Source organism: Brassica napus, chromosome C1, assembly GCF_020379485.1.
Source record: "Brassica napus cultivar Da-Ae chromosome C1, Da-Ae, whole genome shotgun sequence".
NCBI classification, from domain to species: Eukaryota; Viridiplantae; Streptophyta; class Magnoliopsida; order Brassicales; family Brassicaceae; genus Brassica; species Brassica napus.
Genome location: NC_063444.1, coordinates 16258005 through 16276540, shown reverse-complemented (window position 1 = coordinate 16276540; position 18536 = coordinate 16258005). Strand labels below are relative to the sequence as shown.

The window sequence follows — 18536 nt, the reverse complement described above, 5'->3', positions numbered from 1 at the left end:
TGAAGCATAGCTCTTTTTGGCCTTCCAAACCATCGACCTCATTGACCTTAGGAGGAACCTCTTGACTGGGACCGCCTACAAAGTTCATCTGCTCCTGTTTAGCTTGGTTGGAAAGAAGCAAATCCATCTTCTTTTGCAAGGACTTGATCTCTTTCTTTGTCTGCTGATCATCACTTCTGTTGACCCTATCATGCTCCTCACTGTAGACCGAGTCACTCTTGGCCATGTTCTCTACCAGCTCCTCTGCCACTTCCTCAGTTTTTCCCAAGAAGAAACCATTGCTGGCAGTATCAAGCCTGTTTCGGTACTGTGGTAGAGCTCCTCTATAGAAGGTGCTAAGCAAACTCTCCTTGCTGAAACCATGATGAGGGCATTGAGAACAGTAGCCCTTGAACCTCTCCTATGCTTCACTGAAGCTCTCTAGACCTTTCTGTTGAAACCCAGAGATTTCATTCCTGATCTTAGTTGTTCTTGAAGTAGAGAAGAACTTGTCTAGGAAAGCTCTCTTATACTTTTCCCAAGTAGTGACAGTGTCACTTGGGAGAGTCTTCTCCCACTGGTGTGCCTTGTCTCCCAAAGAGAAAGGGAACAGCTTTAACTTGAAAGCATCTTCAGAAACACCATTTGTCTTAGACAAGCCACAATATTTATCAAACTTGTACAAGTGATCAAAAGGGTCCTCAGCAGTAAGGCCATGATACTTGTTGTTCTCAATGGTGTTGAGCAGCCCTGACTTGATCTCAAAGTTGTTGTTTTCCACTGGTGGTGCTCTGATTCCCAACCTATGACCATTAATGTGAGGTTGATCATAGGCTCCAATGGCACAAGCTTGTCGCGGTGGATGTTGTGGCTGGCGCTGTGGTCTAAGGTGATCAGCTCTTGGATCATTTCCCTCTAGGGCATCACCATCTTGAGGCAGATTCTCCATATCAAATCCCAACCTTTGCAAGTGAGCCCGTTGCTCTTCTTCTCTTCTCTGTCTTGCAATCTCCCTCTAAAGTGCTCTAATGTCTTCCACTCTTGGAACTAGATTTGTTGCACCTCTGCTTCTTGTGATCATACACCTGAAATGCAAAAGGAGAAGAAGAAAGAGAAGCAATAACACAATTAAACAAAAATTGACTTAGTCTCAAGCAAGTGACTAAATCCTATGTCACAATCAACTTAGAATTTGGCAACGGCGCCAATTTGATGTTAGGAGTTTTCAAGGCTCCTAATCAAATGTTATAGTATAAAGGATGTCAAACCAGTTCTAAGTGATTCTAAAGCAAAGAGAATGCAAGACCATACTTAATCTAAGTGCTATCAATTGGTGAGATGATTTTGAACTAGAATACTACTAAAATGCAATAAAGAACAAAGCTTTCCTTTCTTATGGAATGTAAGAACTCATGGGCTAAGGGAATTGACCTTGGTGGATCAAGTTTCAATCTAAAGGTGGTATCTTTCAATTAATCTATTAACCTTAGACCTAGACACAATCCTAAACAAACTCTATCTCTAGATGAATGCTCATTCACTAAGATAACTCAAGCATCAAATCTCTTTGGTTGAATATTATCTAAGCAATCATTAATTTCAAGCCTATTAGCCATCTTAACACCTTTAACATCAAATCTCTTTGGTAAAGAGTGTTAAAAGCATAGTAGAGCTGGTTCAGACATTTCATCGAACACCTATCGGGTGTGAAATGCCTAAGGCTCAACTTTAGAGAGGCCAACTCTATAATTGCATGAAAAGCACTCTACTAGCAAAGAACAAGATGGATCTATACTAAAACACCTTAGATCTAGCTTAATCACCGTTAATCTCCCTAACCCATGAATCTAAAGATGGCTACTCACTAATCTTCATGATAAACCCAAGAATCAATGGTGATTTGGTGTTAATCATGATTAGTGATCAGGTTAAGCAAGCAATCACAAAAGATAATGATCAAGATTAGATCTTTTTACCAAAGAGTTCTTTTTGATTAGATAGAAAACAAGATAAGTCCCAACTTTGGGATTACAAGAGCATTTATATGTCTTTGGTAAACCTAATGGTTCCCATTAAAAAGTCTAAAAAGCCCTTTAAAAACATTAAAATTCGACTAAGGATAAATATCGACTCGGGTAGAGACGATCGGATCCAACCCGAGTCACTCTCCCCGCGTCGGACCGTCGTTACGCCTGCTGATCACTCGAGCGGGTACAGCATCCCGCGTCGTCGTCCCCGCGTGACCCATGGATGGTTTCTCTTCGACAACGCGGGTAAGGGAACCCGCGTCGCTACACCCCGCGTCGTGGTGTCGTCTCACTTCTCCTTCTTTGTGCGAGCGGGTACAGCATCCCGCGTCGCACTAGCCGCGTCGGAGCTCTCCGTCTTTTCATGTCAACGCGGGTTAGTGGACCAGCATGGTACAACCCGCGTTGCAATCATCTATACTCGACCAAACGTCACCCTTCGTCTCTTTTCGAACCACAATGCTTCTAAACACCTCCAATCACTCTATGAGATACTCCATTACCTGATTAAGACATATGAATGCAATATGGATTCTAAATATGCTAAATTCCTAATCTATATGATCAATATGTGCAAATTGGAGACTTAAAATGATGCAAATATGCAAGATATCAGTTGCCAAACCCTAAAAACCTCCGCCGTGCGCCACCATTCCAAGGGGACTGACGGTACCTTTTACCGTTCGTCCCCCCCCCCTCGGTTTGTTTTCGTCTCAACCACTTCCACTGACTCTATAAACCGTCGTCATCTCCTTCTTGTCGCGTGTCTCTGGATCTCTGCTCTTTGGCAGATCTAATCGGAAGTGGTGGTGCGTATCACCCTTCTCTGGAGCACGAACGAGGCGGTGACAGATTGAGAACCTCAGTGGCCTTGCTTTCTCTCCCCTTACAGGCTGTCAGCGTCATATCTGTGTAGATCTGAACTCCAAGACGGTGACTTCAAAGCGTCGCTGCCTTCCTTTCACCTTCCACTACAAGAAAACAGGACCTTAACGACTACAGTATTAGTAGCCTATTGGTCGTAATATAGGCTTTACGACCAAAAAGCTTCGAAAAATGATTGGTCGTTAGAAGCTGGTCGTAAATAATTATTCGAGGCACATTGGTCATAAAGTTACGACTAAAGACTTTAGTCGTAAAGCAGATGTAAATGTACGACTAAGTAAATTGGTCGTAAGTTCAACGTAAAAGTATTAGTCATACATGTGACGCATATTTACGTCTCGCAAATTAGATGTATATAGGTCGTAAACTTACGACCAATTTGCTTCTATGTCGATGTTTATTTGTCGTAATATAACGACTACTTTACATCGACGTTAGATGTTCATTGGTCGTAAATTGAGCCTTTTATTTATTTATTTTAGAATTTTGTATTTGATTACGAATTTAATATATTAATTAAAATCAAATATTCAAATTTATTTTGATTTTAATTTTTAAAATTTGATAAATTTAAAAGAAAATTTCTAACATTCAGAAACATAATAGTATCCATAATATAAAACATTCATAATACTAATTAACTAAAACAAAAAAAAACTAAGTGTTAAGGTTTATTTCGTTGAAGAGGCCGGAGCTATGCTCATCCGCACGTCGCTCTAAATCTGCCTGCTCTGCCGGAGTGGGCTCGGGGACAAAGCTCGGACGTAGAGACTGCCACCTAGAGGCAAGAGCCGAGTTGATGTTTGGGGTTGTCTCTATCATCAAATCGAAAATATTTGCCATAAATGCAAATTTGTCCCTGTGGTCAGCTATGACTTCTTTGGCCGCAGTCAAATCCCTACGGAGAGAAGATTCTTCTTCCATTCTTGCAGCGTGTTCAGCTCTTGCCCTCGGGACATCGTTGACATACCTGATCGCGATAATACGTTCCCTTTTCTTCGGGGCAACCATCAATTAATAAATAGATATTTAATTAGTACATATGTAAAACTAACTTAAAGAATAAAAAATGTAAATAAACATATATATTTAAGAGATCAAATTTTTAACTTGCTCAAAAATTTTGTCTTGTTCGACGGTGGACAGCTGGACCGTGCACCTTCCGGATTTTGTTGCGACAACTGAGTCTGGACCTCCTGGATGTGAGCCTTAACAGTGTTGTAGATCGTCTCTGCTCGAGGATGCGAGAAGGTGCCATCAGAATGCTGGTGTGTCGTCTTGTAAATTCGGGCCAGAGATGGTGGTGCTCCTTCTTGGGCAGCCTGTATAAAAAAAAATTAAATTAAACTCACGCATTAAATAAATAGTCAATTAATATATATTTAATAAAAATTAAGAAAGATCGAAGACTTACAATTTGTAGTGCCCTCCCAGCGTGTGGAATCTGTCCGGAAGTATGAGGTACTGGCAGGTTACCATAATCATCACGGGTCAACCGAGCCGTAGAGCAAGTGAGAGACCTCTGAACTGACTTCGGCAAATTCCAATAAGCCTTCAAGCCCTTCCAAACGTCATTGTTGAGGTATTCTTCTTTTGCGTCGTCCCCCAAAACCCTCCACTTCTCCTTCCAATCACCAACAATGTTCTTTAGGCGAGCCATCGCCTTTTTTAGAACTCTTCCTTACCTTTTCGTTAACAGCAATGGACCAATTCCATATTTGCTACAATAAAAAAAAAATTAAATAAATAATTATTTTTAAAATAAAATAAAAAATGATATTTAAAACTATCAGCGAATCACTTGAACCAAGTCCTCCGAATGTGGTCAGGTGTAAGAGACCAGTTCGGATGCGCTTCTCGGATGTTTGTCCTGATGATATCTCCAACGCTATGTCCCACACAATTGTCCGTCGAAAACCTACAAAATTTGAAAGAATACATATATTTAGAGCAATTGTATTATTAGTATATTTAAATGTAATTAAAACTTTAATAAATTAAAAATTACCAGTAAGTGTGGGGTGGTCGATCTGGGTTGATGATTCGTAAACCTACTCGTCCCGGCATTTGGAGAAGGTCTTCCACTGTATATCTTGCATATGGTGAATTTGGTGGCACCATCAAATCTGGATTAACAAATGCATGAGCCGGAGCAGCTGCGGGAGCCGGAGCTGCTGCAGGAGCCGGAGCAGCTTCGGGTGCGGTGGACTGCTGCTGAGGATGGTGTGGAGGATGATGCTGCTCATTCCAAGGCTGCTGTGGAGGCTCATCATACTGGGGAGAGAATTGAGCAGGGTCATCGAACCGCGGATAGTAAGCTTCAGGGTCATATGCCTGTGGAGGCACATACATATCGGCATATTGGCTATCAGGCACATTCTCTTGGCCGGATGAAGTGCCGGAAGTAGAAGCCGATGGATCCGACTGTGGAAGAAAGTTACTCGCGTAAGAGTTTCTAGGCGTAAGGTTCCTAATTCTCTGTCTACCGCTAACCATAGCAATATCGTCAATCTGAAAAAACTAATATCGTCAATCTGAAAAAACAAACATAAAAAATACATGGTTATAAACAATTCAAATTTATTATATAAAAATAATCTAAACCTATTCTAATTTGATCATAATCTAACTCCATCCTAATATAATTCCATCCTAAACTAATTCCAAACCTAAACTAATTCCAAACCTAAACTAACTAACCACCTAAATCTTAAAAAAAAAATACCTAGAGAGAGATGGGAGGTCGTTGTTAGAGAGAGGGTAATGAGCAATTAAATGGCTTCGCGAGGTCTACGTATATACAGAGTTTTGCTGTTAATCATAAATTCGTTGTAAATGTACGACCAATGAGAGACGAGTAGTCGTAAATAAGTCGTAAGTTTACGACTAATGGGGGACCAAGATTAATAACGACCAATGAGAGACTACTTTTTTTACGACCAATCAGATACTAGTGGTCGTAAATAAGTCGTACATTTACGACCAATAAGGGACGCAGTCTTTACGACTAATTAGGGACTACCGTTGAAAATTTGAATAAAAAAAGAAGAGAAGAAAGATACCTAGAAACACAGGTGGAAAGAGACAAAGCGAAACCTACGTAAAACATACGTAAGTCTCGCCTTGTCTCCAACTACATGTTTTCTAGGATCTTTCTTCTCCTTCTTTTTTTATTCAAATCTTTTTGATTTGATGAGGAAATTGGTTTGGAATTGTGTTTGATTTGGGGAGCAAAGTGGTGAGCTTTTATAGGAAACTGTCGGAGGCTTTACGACTAATAAGCGTCGTCTCGTTTTCATTTAGTCGTAAATTAGAAATAGGTAACGACTAATTAGCTTCGTTATCTTTTAGACTAGTTGTAACGGAGCCGTAATTTTCGACTACTTAGCTTCGATACCTTTTATATTAGTCGTAAATTAGTAGTAGTTAACGACTACTTAGCTTCGTTATCTTTTAGACTAGTCGTCAGAGAGTAGTAATTTACGACTACTTAGCTTCGTTATCTTTTAGACTAGTCATAAGAGAGTCGTAATTTACGACTAATTAGCTTCGAATTTTGTTTTAACCCTAAAACCGAAACCCCAAACCCCAAATCACAAACATCATAAGTTATACACTTCCAAACCCCAAACCACAAACCTCAAACATCCTAATTGAACAAACATGATCGGATAAGTTATATAAATATTATATGTAATACAAAGTGTTTAATAATACAATAGAAACTCGATCACTCATCATCATAAACATCATCCACTTCATCGTTTTCTTCAAATTCATCTTCGTGGGCTTCGTCTGTTGCATCGTCTGGAATTTCTTCATATCCCTGGTTGTATGGATCAAGAAGTAAGATATCATTTGTAGCTTGCTCTGGTACTTCTATTTCATTTACGGTATCTTCTTGTAAAGGTGGTTGTTCATCAGTCAAGACTCGACCCCGAGGTGTAAATTGTCTAATCCTCGGATATGGAATAAAATAAACTTGGTCTGCTTGAGATGCCAATATGTAGGGTTCAAATTTGTTGCACCTCCGTGTAGCATTTATATCAACAACTCCAAACTTACTATACTGAACACCTCTATTGACGGTGGGGTCAAACCAGTCACATTTGAAGAGAACGCATTTCAGCTTCACCAGGCCGGGGAACTCTACTTCGATGATCTCTTCTAAGATTCCATAGAAATCAGTTTCACCTTTAACACATACTCCATAGTTCATTGTTGCTCGCCGACTTCCATATCCGTAAGTGTGAAAAGTATAGCCTCGTGTGAAATACATTGATTCTGTGGTGACCTTAGCGACCGGACCTTGTATCATTTCGTGAAACCACTGAGGATAGAATAGATCATCATAATCAACCTGGATCATCAACATATATATATATATATATATATATATATAACTTCATAATCAACCTTAAATATTATATTGTGATGTGTATACCTTCGTTTTCAACCACTTCACAAAATGTTGGTCTTTCCTTTTGTTGAGATCATTGGTTGATATCTCTGGTATAGCTTTTTCGACTTGAGCAACGAAATCGATGTTTTATGCCAATATATATATCATTAAAGAGTACTATATATATATATATTTATATATATATGTGTATGTGATAAAAATATGTAACGGCCAAAGTAATTTTAATTACCTTTCAAATGCCTCAATCTCCTCGCAGTTAAGAAGTATATATGTGTGGGCACTGTGAGCATCTTCTTCACTCGACCACCAAACTTCTTTCAATTTCCCACCTAGATGTCCAATCTGACAGAATATGTCTGGAACATCTTCAACAATATATGTCGGCATAACACCACCATCATCATATCTGCTCGAAGTCATTTTCCGTGTTCGGACTTGGGACCCTAAGTAGTACGACATGAAGTGAGATGTTTCCTCATTCAAACTCCCAGCAACTATTGAACCTTCCACCCTAGCCATATTTTTGGCTTTCCCTTTCAAATATTTCATGGCTCGCTCGTAAGGATACATCCATCCGTTATGAACAAGTCCACGAAGCAATGCCTCGTACGGAAGGTGGACAACTAAATGTTCCATGACGTCAAAAAATGACGGAGGAAAAATCTTCTCCAAGTTGCACATCAAGATCGGGATATTCTCATCAAGTTTTCTGACGACATCTACAGTTAAGGTGCGTGCGCTAAGATCTCTGAAAAAATTTCCGATGCCTGCAAATGTACAAGCCAACGTAAGATACGTTTCATAAGTTTTTTTTCCAAGAAGAAGTAATAATAGCTTTATTTGTTACTTGCAAGTGCCTCGTGAACATTTTTTGGAAGCAACTCCGCAAATGCAAATGGTAGAAGTCGTTGCATAAACACATGACAATCATGGCTCTTCATCCCTGAAAACTTATGTCCCTGCTGATCAACACATCTTGATAGATTTGGAACATATCCATCAGAAAACTTCACATCTGATGCCACCCACTTGAACAACGCTGCTTTTGCTTCCGCTGACAATCTGAAAATGGGAACCGGAATTTTCCCATCGTTTCTAATATGCAGTTCAATCCTAGAAAATAATGCAGGCAAATCCAACCTTGAGTTCTTGTTATCTTCTGTCTTCCCGGGGACGTTCAACAATGTATTGATGATGTTGTCAAAGAAGTTCTTCTCTATATGCATCACATCAAGATTGTGGCGTAGAAGTATATTTTTCCAATATGGAAGTTCCCAAAATATACTCTTCTTGTGCCAATTATGTTGTGTCCCGTAACCAGCAGACATATTTGCAGTAGTATGCCAATTACCCCCTTTCTTGACTGTGTCTTGTGCATCATAGTAATCAATATCCTTCTCGATTTCCTCTCCAGATAAATATGGCGGAACGGTGTCTTGTACAACCCTTTTTGACCGAAACAATTTCTTGTTCCTTCAGTACGGATGATTAATGGGAAGAAATCTCAGGTGACAATCAAACCAGGACGTCTTCCTACCATTTTTCAGCTGAAATGCGTATGTGCTTCCCATACAATAAGGACAAGATAGCCTTTCATGCGTCGTCCAACCTGACAACATCCCGTATGCAGGAAAGTCACTAATGGTCCACAAAAGAATTGCTCGCATTGTAAAGTTTGTTTTCGTTGAACAATCATATGTCTGCACGCCTGTTGACCATAATTCCTTCAATTCTTCTATCAAAGGCTGTAGAAAAATATCAAGGGACCTCTTCGGATGCTTTGGCCCAGGTATCAATATACTCATGAAAAGCAATTCCTTTCCCATACACATCTCTGGTGGAAGGTTGTATGGCGTTAAGAAAACTGGCCAAAGCGAATATTGTCTTCCAGACATTCCAAATGGACTAAAGCCATCTGTGAAGAGCCCAAGATAAACGTTGCGGGGGTTGCTTGCAAAATCAGGGTACACCGAATTCAAGTGTTTCCACGTTTTTGCATCAGAGGGATGATTGATCTCGCCTTCCTTCTAAGTATGTTTTGCATGCCATCTCATCGCTGCTGCCGTCTTTTCAGATTGATATAATCTCTTCAGTCTATCCTTGATAGGTAAGTACCACATCCGCTGGTACGGCACCCTATTCCGCCCACGTCCTTGCGGTTTATATCGTGGCTTCTTGCAAAATTTACATTTTAACAATTCTGCATTTTCTCCCTAATATATCATACAGTTGTCTATACACACATCAATCATCTCCAAAGGTAAACCAAGGCTATGAACCAGTTTTTGAATCTCATAATAAGATTCAGCACACTGATTATCTTCAGGCAAATACTCTTTAAACAACGCAGCCCATGCATCCATACAAACTTCAGGTAAGTTATGATCAGTTTTGATATTCATCATCCTAGCTGCCAATGATAATTTAGAAAGACCTTCTCTACAACCTTCATAAATTGGCTCATTAGCTGCTGCTAGCATCTCATAAAATCTTTTTGCATCCAAATTAGGTCCCTCTACATTTTATACCTCCTCTATTACTGATCTTGTTTCACGAAATGCATATGTAACCATATCATGCATCCTATCATGATCTACCATATGATCCTCTTGAAGGTTAAAACTTTCAGAAGGTAAATGTGGTTCCTCTCTGTTACGAACATTTTCAACCTGATTACTACTACTAGCTTCATTCCTATTATCAGCTTCTCCGTGGTTAAACCAGATATAGTAATGTGGAGTAAATCCTCTATTTACTATATGTTTCCAAACCGTTTCACTAGCAGCAAACTTGGTATTGTTGCATTTACGACAGGGACAAAACATTTTACTCGTTTCTAGTGTGAGAGACGTCTGTACGGCGTGGTATATGAACATCTCTGCTCCGTTGAGAAATTCTTCTGTTACTCTTCCGCTTGAATCTTTATGCGCATACATCCAACTCCAAAGCTCATAGATATTTCTAGACATTTTTTTTTTTACTCTTTCTCTTTTTTTTTGTGCATCTTAAGAATGAGGGAGAAGATCATATTTATAGGGAAATTTCAATTTTGGGTTTACAACGAATTTACGTTTGACACCAATGTGCAACTGCATTCCTCGTAAATTGGTCCTTAATCAGATGGTACAGCGTCGATGTTTCTTAGTCGTATATTTACGACTACTTTACGACTACATGAAAGTGTAGTCATAAACGAGAAGTTAATTTACGACCAATTTGCGACGAAAACTATTAGTAGCAAAATTACGTCTAAGTTACGACGAACATTCAGGTAGTCGTAACTTAGTCGTAAAGTCGAAAGTAATTTACAACTACACATTTGTAGTCGTAAATCGTAGTCGTTACTCCCACGTTTTCGTGTAGTGTTCGTTCTTGCCTCCTGACGTCTCAATAAGGTGATGATTCAAGGCTTGTAGAGCCTCTCCTCAGGGACTCTGTTTCCTTCGAGAAAGGCGGAGCGGTGGTTCTCCGCCGAGAGCCTCTTACCTTTACTTCTAGCATTTGCAACCATGGTAATCTTCTAGAATGGCTTTGGTCTCTGTGTTTATGCTTCTAGTGGTTGGATTCTAGTGTTCTTTGAGGACAGAACCAGGGTGCTCCCTTGAGGTCGGAACGTTAGAGATGAAGCCGTCTCCTAGATGTGCCTGCTTGTGAGGAGTCCTTGGGATCCTCCCGTTCGTCAACTCCCTCTTCATGCTCCGGGTTGTGTTGCTTCTAGGCAGTTTAGATGTTGGTGCTATCTTGTGTCGCGTGGCCGGTTCAGGGGAGCTAATCTACCGCCTGTGCTTGTAAGGTATCGTGTTTCATTGTCAGCAATAACATCTCGGCTTGCTTAGGAGGGTTTTACCCGTGTGGTTGTTGGTCTGATTTCAACGAAGCCCACCTCAGCTAGCACCAGAGTGGTAGACCAGGCCCTCCGTGTCGCAGCTCAAGAGAACCTCTGTGTTTGGCATCGGCAAATTCGGATCTGTTCAGTTTTCTCCTCCATCCATCAGTTGCTCCAAGGATTAGGAAGGCATGTATGGGAACGTATGCAGCTGCAAGAGATAAAAATGTAGCTCTAAGGTATGTTAGTTTACAGATGAAACTTAGTAGCTTTGTGATTCAATGAGTTTTTTTTATCTTTTTTGCGGCTCCTTGAATCGGAAATGCTTCCGAGCAGATCAGATTACAAGATTTTTGTAATCAAACTTTCATTACGTTTTAATGATATTTACATCTTTAGCAAAAAAAAAAGAACGGAGACCGAGAGGGGTTTATGAAGAAAATGGTTTTGACTTTTGATGTAAGAAAATGTGAACTAGTACTAGCAGGTGACTCTGTAACAGTATCGCCAGCGTCGTCCAATGGCAACGCGTTCTCTCCAACTGACTTTTCTTCTTTGTTTTAGTAAACGATATCGTTTCTCTTATACTTTGTAACCATGTTAAGTGTTCTTTTTTATATCTACTATAATAGAAACTCTATAAATTAATACCTAAAAATTATGAATTCGATAAATTAATAAAATTTTATGGTTTCAAATTGGACCGATGTAAGATATGACATAATTCGATAAACTAATAGATAATAATAATTAGAAAAATATTTGGTAAATATATGGTCTCACTAAAATCATAAATTAATAATTACTACATATATAAATTTTATATATACATATAAATTTTTATCTCTAATTTTATTTTTAGTTTTATCGAATGACGTATGAAGGTGAATTTATATTATATGATATGTATTCATCATATATAAAGTATATACATAATCTAATAAGAATAATTAGAATTTAAATCTATAAACTCTGACCAATATATAATATCATGAATAGAATATTTTTATTTTTATGCACCAAATTTTTTTTAAAATTAAATAAATAAAAAATATTTTTTTAAAATTAATAATTTTATAAATTAATAAATTTTCATAATTCCAACATTATTAATTAATAGAGTTTTTACTGTAATTAGAACTTAGTGTAGTGTACTCGCATACGTCACTGTGATGGAAACTCGGATCGATCAATTTCTCTCTTTTTTGCACAATACGGATTGATCAATTTCTCAAAACTTGAGTTATCCCAAGATTTAAATGAATTTTCATTGGATTGTCAAGATGATAAAGATCTATATGATCAATCACACACACATAAACGAGGGGCCAAGGAGTTGGTGATCTGTCTAATCAAGGCTTTGCTATTAAAGTTAGTGATTAGTTTTGAATCCCTCTTTCTTGATTAATCACACACATCTAACTAGAAACTCAAATCACATAAACTAAGAGATATGATCTTTCATAAGATTCATCACAATATATATTTAGAGAGAGATCTATAAGACATTCACATGTGATTCATATTTGGTTACATTCGGGCTTGGATCTTGGTCGCATCTTACACATCTTATTTTCCAAGTTACCTCTAACTCCATGCATTCACACGGTTTACCTACCCGTCCCTTCTCCTTCTTCTTCTCCAGTCCCTGCAACTACATGCAAAAACACGGGACCCACCGGTTCATTACGGTGAAAAATCGGAAAAACAAAAACAAAAGAAAAAAACGAGTTACAAGAATCAATTAATTACAGCAACTGGAGACGTGAGCTTGAGGACGTTATTCAAGTGGCTCACTCCCCTACAGTACTGTGGAGAAGGTTGGATAGACATTCCCTCAATGAAGCTTTCGAACATGTCCCTACACAGCTCTTCGTCATTCCTTGAAACCGCTGACGTGATTAAGGCCATGAGCAATAAAGTACGATGCATCATTAGTTTATTTGCAGCCAAAGAAATTCGATGATCTGTGCTTCGTCAAAATTTCATCTCTATATAATAATATAATGATTAATTAGTTTTATAATATACGATGGTAATTGATTTAAAGAATCATGCAACCCTCGTGCTCCCGTCGTAAGTATTCATGCAAATTGTATAGGTTAATTTGTTAGACCTGACATGTCTTTATATTATTTTTCTCACTTCATTTTTTAAGCGGTACTTGGCCTTAAATTCATGCAATACTCTGTGAAGTTGTCTTTTTATCTTAGTTATGTGACGTCTTGCCAACAAAAGTAAATTACAAAGAAACTATTGGATTAACACTGTTAGTTTATGCTTATATGTTTTTGTTTCCATTTGATAAAGACATAAATTAAAGAACAAAACTTAGTTCACCCCAAGGGGGTGAACCTTTAAATTCACTTCATCCTTTATATGACCAATCAAAGTAATACATAAATTATTAATTAAAAAATATTAAATTGAATAAAAAATAGCTACAAAAAAATAAAAACGTTAATTTTAATGATGCTAATGCTTCCAGCGAAACCCTAAACCCTAAATCTTAAATTCTAAATCCTATACCCTAAATTTTAAACCCAAATCCAAACCCCTAAACCCAAATCTTAGACCCTTAAACCCAAAAACAGACTATAAACCTAAACTATATACCCTAAACCAAAGTCTTAGACCCTAAACTCAAACCGTAAACCTTAACCCAAACCCTATAGCATCTAAGTTTGGGGTTTGGGTTTAGGGTTTACCGTTTGGGTTTTAGGTCTAGGATTTGGGTTTAGGGTATAGGTTTTGGGTTTAGGATTTACGGTTTGGGTTTAGGATTTACCGTTTGGACTTATGGTTAAGGTTTTGGGTTTAGGGTATATAATTTGGGTTTAAAGTTTACGGTTTGGGTTTAGGGTCTAGGACTTGGGTTTAGGGTCTAGAGTTTAGGTTTATAGTCTAGTTTTTGGGTTTAGGGTATATAATTTGGGTTTAGGATCAAGGATTAGGATTTAAGGTATAGGGTTTGGGTTTAGGGGTTTGGATTTGAGTTTAGAATTTAGGGTGTAGTGTTTAGAATTTAAGATTTAGGGTTTAGGGTTTAACTAGAAGCGGCGTCGTTAAAATTAGCATTTTTATTTTTTATAGTTATTTTTTATTTAATTTAATGTTTTTTAATTAATAATCTATGTGTGACTTTGATTAGTTCTAAAAGATGTGGTGAATTTAAAGGTTCACCTTAGTGGGTGAACCTAAGTTCTGTCTTAAATTAAAACCATTTAGGTAATAACTTAATATCATAGCAGCTTATGTTAAAGCTTGAAATATCAAAGATTAGTTTCCTTGGGTTGTAAGCGAGTGAGTGCTATAATTATAATCCTAAGATTTTGGTCTTCAAGTGTCAGCCTCAGATCCCACTTAAACCACTTCAGATAGCTACAAGTAAGGAGTTGAGTCCTTTTCCTTGATTGAGCTTATGCCACTACTTAATTCATCCTCTCTGCAATCCTTGCTCCAAAGACTGAAACTTCTAAAATGTTCTCTCTATATAAATCGTTATTCACTCCAAACAAAGGATCCATAACTTGATTTCCAATGGCTCTTTCTATTACATTCCATGCCCTTACCTCACTTCTTCTCTTTCATGTCTCTTTCGTATCAACCGCAACGCACACCCCTCACCACCACGCAAGTCACTCCTCAAACCATCTTCAGAAAGCGTATCGTGCACTTCAAGCATGGAAGAAGGTCATATATTCGGATCCAAAGAACTTGACAGGAGACTGGGTCGGTCCTTCAGTCTGCAGCTACACTGGCATCTTCTGTGCCCCATCCCCTTCCGACCCAAACACTCTAGTTGTCGCTGGAATCGATCTCAACCACGGAGACATCGCTGGTTTCCTCCCCGAACCCATTGGCCTTCTCTCTGACCTCGCTCTCATCCATCTCAACAGCAACCGTTTCTGCGGCATCCTTCCTCGTTCATTGTCCCAACTATCATTACTCTATGAGCTAGACCTCAGCAACAACCGCTTCGTAGGCCCTTTTCCAGATGTTGTCCTCTCTCTCCCTTCTCTAAAGTACCTCGACCTTCGTTACAACGAGTTCGAAGGTCCTTTGCCTCCGAAACTCTTCAGCAACCCTCTCGACGCCATTTTCGTGAACAACAACAGGTTAACAAGCCTCATACCCAGAGACTTCACTGGAACAACCGCCTCTGTTGTCGTCTTTGCCAACAATGATTTCAGCGGTTGTCTGCCTCCAACCATAGCTCACTTTGCAGATACTTTAGAAGAGCTTCTCCTAATCAACTCAAGCTTGTCCGGGTGTCTACCTCCAGAAGTTGGGTATCTCTACAAGCTAAGAGTCCTTGACATGAGCTACAACAGTTTAGTTGGTCCTGTGCCTTACAGTCTCGCTGGGCTTGGCCATCTTGAGCTGCTGAATCTGGACCATAACATGTTCACTGGCGCTGTCCCTCTTGGAGTCTGCGTTCTGCCTAGCCTGCAGAACCTTACCGTCTCTGATAACTATTTCTCTGAAGAAGAAGGCATCTGCAGGAACCTTACTTCCAGAGGAATAGTCTTTGACGATAGCAATAACTGTCTGCCTGACAAACCCCACCAACGGAGCCACAAAGTCTGTGAAGATGTACTTGACCACCCTGTAGACTGCTATGACCATGAATGCTCAGCCGTGGCTCCTCAGGCGTCTCCGTTTGCTGCAGGACCTTCCCTTGCTCCTGCTCCTGCTCCAACCTACACATAGGGATTCAAAGAAAATGGAGGAACAAGAAATGTGAGGAAGATTGGGTTGTGGGTGAAAGAATATTCACTAAGAGTGTAACATTATACAGTTTAAACAGAAAAGAGTGTCTATCCGTCTTTACTAAAAGAACCAGCACCACCTGTTTCATATTGTTTGACATACAGCTAAAACATCCCACAACTATTTGACAAAAGATTCAATTAGAAAGCATGGTTCCACAAAGGCCAAGCAATTATCACAGAGCTTCAATATAGTCAATGGTGGGCATTTCACTAAAGTGTGATCAGCTCAATAGTGATAAGAAGATAAATCTAAAGCACAAACCTGGTCGCTCCATTATCGAGTTTTGAACTCTGATCCCAAAACCCCTAGAGGTTCCAGCTTTTCCATCTCACAACTTCTAGTGAAACTAGGGTTTGGGTTTTCTTCAGACTGTAGAGGAAGCAGTAGAAGATTGTTGGCTGTATCAGAAGCTAAATATACGTGGCTGAAGAATATTTTGAAGCTTCACAATTAGCTCCTCTCTAAGCTAGGCATACTGAAGAAAGCATCCATCCACTTATAGAAATAGTTGGGCTTTAAAGGTAGAGGATGAAATGTGTTATGTTACGTTGACAAAAAAAAGAAAGAAATGTGTTATGTTACATGAAAATAGTAAAAAGTTTATTCTAATATTGTCCAACTAGTTGGGCTGTAAATATAGAGGATAAAATCTTTAAAGCCTTTCTTTTAACATTCTTGATCATTTACAAAAGCACATTAGTTTTTTAATTATTTTGAACTCCTAGTTGGTTTTTTAGGCTTTTAGCTCATTTGTATACTTTCTGTCCAGAGTTAATACCTCTTTTTTCTTATATAAAATGAAGACAATACGTTACGCAAGTTATTTTTTAAAAAAAAATTGAATTTCACCTTTATATTAAATGACTGACAAATTAGAAGATCTAGTTTCAAATGGTTGTTTGTGATTTGCGGAGGGAGTAAATAAAAAGTGTGAAAAGAAGAGAGATGGCCGTTAAGTCCATTGCATGTTAAAACGTGTGAAGAAAACAAGAGAGGAGCAAAACTTGAAACGCTTCTTATTAATTTTGCATATTCTCTAGAGAGTCGAAGTTGATGCAGCCAAAAGTTAACGGCTATGACTTCTCTACTTTCACTATAAATACGCATACAAGCACTGAAGAGCAACACACATTTCAAGAGACTGATTTATTTGAGGTCTAGTCAAAGTTTGGAGAGATGGGTTTGATCAAAAGGTTTGATGCTTATTTGATGACTGTGATGTTAGTGAGTTTGGGGTTTGCAATTGGGTTTTCAAATGGGTACAAGTTCTATGTTGGTGGGAGAGATGGTTGGGTCCTTACTCCATCCGAGGACTATTCTCATTGGTCTTATCGAAGCCGGTTTCAGGTCAATGACACTCTTTGTAAGTCTCTCTCTCTCTCTCCTCTTCTATATACACATTCATGTGTTAATGTCATAATAGTAACATCATAATTCATGATACTATATATCAACTAATTCGACTTTTGATTTTGCTAGATTTTAAGTACCCTAAGGGGAAAGATTCAGTGTTGGAGGTGAGTGAAGAAGAATTCAACACATGCAACACTACTCACCCAATAACCTCCCTCACGGACGGAGACTCTCTCTATGTTCTTAGCCGCTCAGGTCCGTTCTTTTTTGTCAGCGGCAACTCAGAAAATTGTCTCAAAGGTCAGAAGCTACCCGTCAAGGTCATGTCCACCGCCCACCACAGCCACAGTCCTCGTCAGCCATCTCCATCGCCCTCACCGTCATCGACTCTGTCTCCAAGCCATCAGGCTTTGTCATCTCCTGCGCCTTCTCCGAGAGTGGTTCTTTCTGAATCTGAAGCTCTTGCTCCGGCTCCAGGACCAGCGAAAGCTCACAATTCGGCCGGTTTGGTGAGTCCTAGGGGGGTCTCTCTAGGATTGGTTCTCGTGGTTATTATAAGTTTCATGGTTTAGAGTTATAATGGTGAGGGTAATAAATCCTCCATAATTGAGTTTGATATTATTGTTCCTTGTGCCATCTTATTAATTGTGTTTGAACTTTGTTATGTTTGTCCTTTTTTGTCATGTTTTTTCATGTCTCGTGTTTTTCTTTACTAATCAAAGTTTGTATTTATATTAAAAAGAGCAAGTGTTTGTTTTGTGTCTAGCATGATCATTCTAATTAGCTAGGCATGGGCATTCAGTGGCCATCTTATTAATTGTGTTTGAACTTTGTTATGTTTGTCCTTTTTTGTTATGTTTTTTCATGTCTCGTGTTTTTCTTTACTAATCAAAGTTGGTATTTATATTAAAAAGAGCATGTATTTGTTTTGTATCTAGATATGATCATTCTAATTAGCTAGGAATGGGCATTCAGTGGCCCATTCGGATTTCGGGTCGGGTGCAATCGGGTGTTGGGTTTTCGGTGTTCCAAAAATCAGCCCCATTCGGATCTTTTAAAAGTTCGGGTCGATTTCGGTTCGGATTTTGTCGGGTTCGGTTCGGGCTTAGTACCATACCAAAGAACCGGTTGAACCTGATATACTATTCGGGTTTCGGATTTTAATCGGGTTTTGGGTTAAGAAACACTAAATTGTACTTGGTTAGACACAAATTACTTACTAATTTTATTGTATTTGACAATGTTCTTGAACTTTGAAGCATTATAT

At 38.8% G+C, this 18536-nt stretch overlaps 3 protein-coding genes and 1 non-coding gene across 4 annotated transcripts; 3 read left to right on the top strand and 1 right to left on the bottom strand.

The window, feature by feature from the left end:
• The first annotated feature begins 356 nt into the window (after positions 1-356).
• Positions 357-463, top strand: LOC125581223. The gene has a single exon (XR_007318923.1). It is a non-coding gene; the product is annotated as a small nucleolar RNA R71 (small nucleolar RNA).
• Positions 464-12485: 12022 nt separating this feature from the next.
• On the bottom strand, positions 12486-13217 carry LOC106373224 (protein ARABIDOPSIS THALIANA ANTHER 7-like). The gene is made up of 2 exons (XM_013813433.3): positions 12893-13217; positions 12486-12794 (listed from the first exon to the last, which is right to left on the bottom strand). The coding sequence occupies exons 1-2, from the start codon at positions 13073-13075 to the stop codon at positions 12639-12641; spliced, it is 339 nt and encodes a 112-aa protein (XP_013668887.2). The 5' UTR covers positions 13076-13217; the 3' UTR covers positions 12486-12638.
• A 1385-nt stretch (positions 13218-14602) lies between these two features.
• On the top strand, positions 14603-16004 carry LOC106373223 (pollen-specific leucine-rich repeat extensin-like protein 3). Its single transcript, XM_013813432.3, has one exon. The coding sequence runs from the start codon at positions 14681-14683 to the stop codon at positions 15851-15853; it is 1173 nt and encodes a 390-aa protein (XP_013668886.1). The 5' UTR covers positions 14603-14680; the 3' UTR covers positions 15854-16004.
• Positions 16005-16967: 963 nt separating this feature from the next.
• LOC106376174 (early nodulin-like protein 2) lies at positions 16968-18010 on the top strand. Its single transcript, XM_013816236.3, has 2 exons — positions 16968-17279; positions 17396-18010. The coding sequence occupies exons 1-2, from the start codon at positions 17093-17095 to the stop codon at positions 17839-17841; spliced, it is 633 nt and encodes a 210-aa protein (XP_013671690.1). The 5' UTR covers positions 16968-17092; the 3' UTR covers positions 17842-18010.
• The last annotated feature ends 526 nt before the right edge of the window (positions 18011-18536 follow it).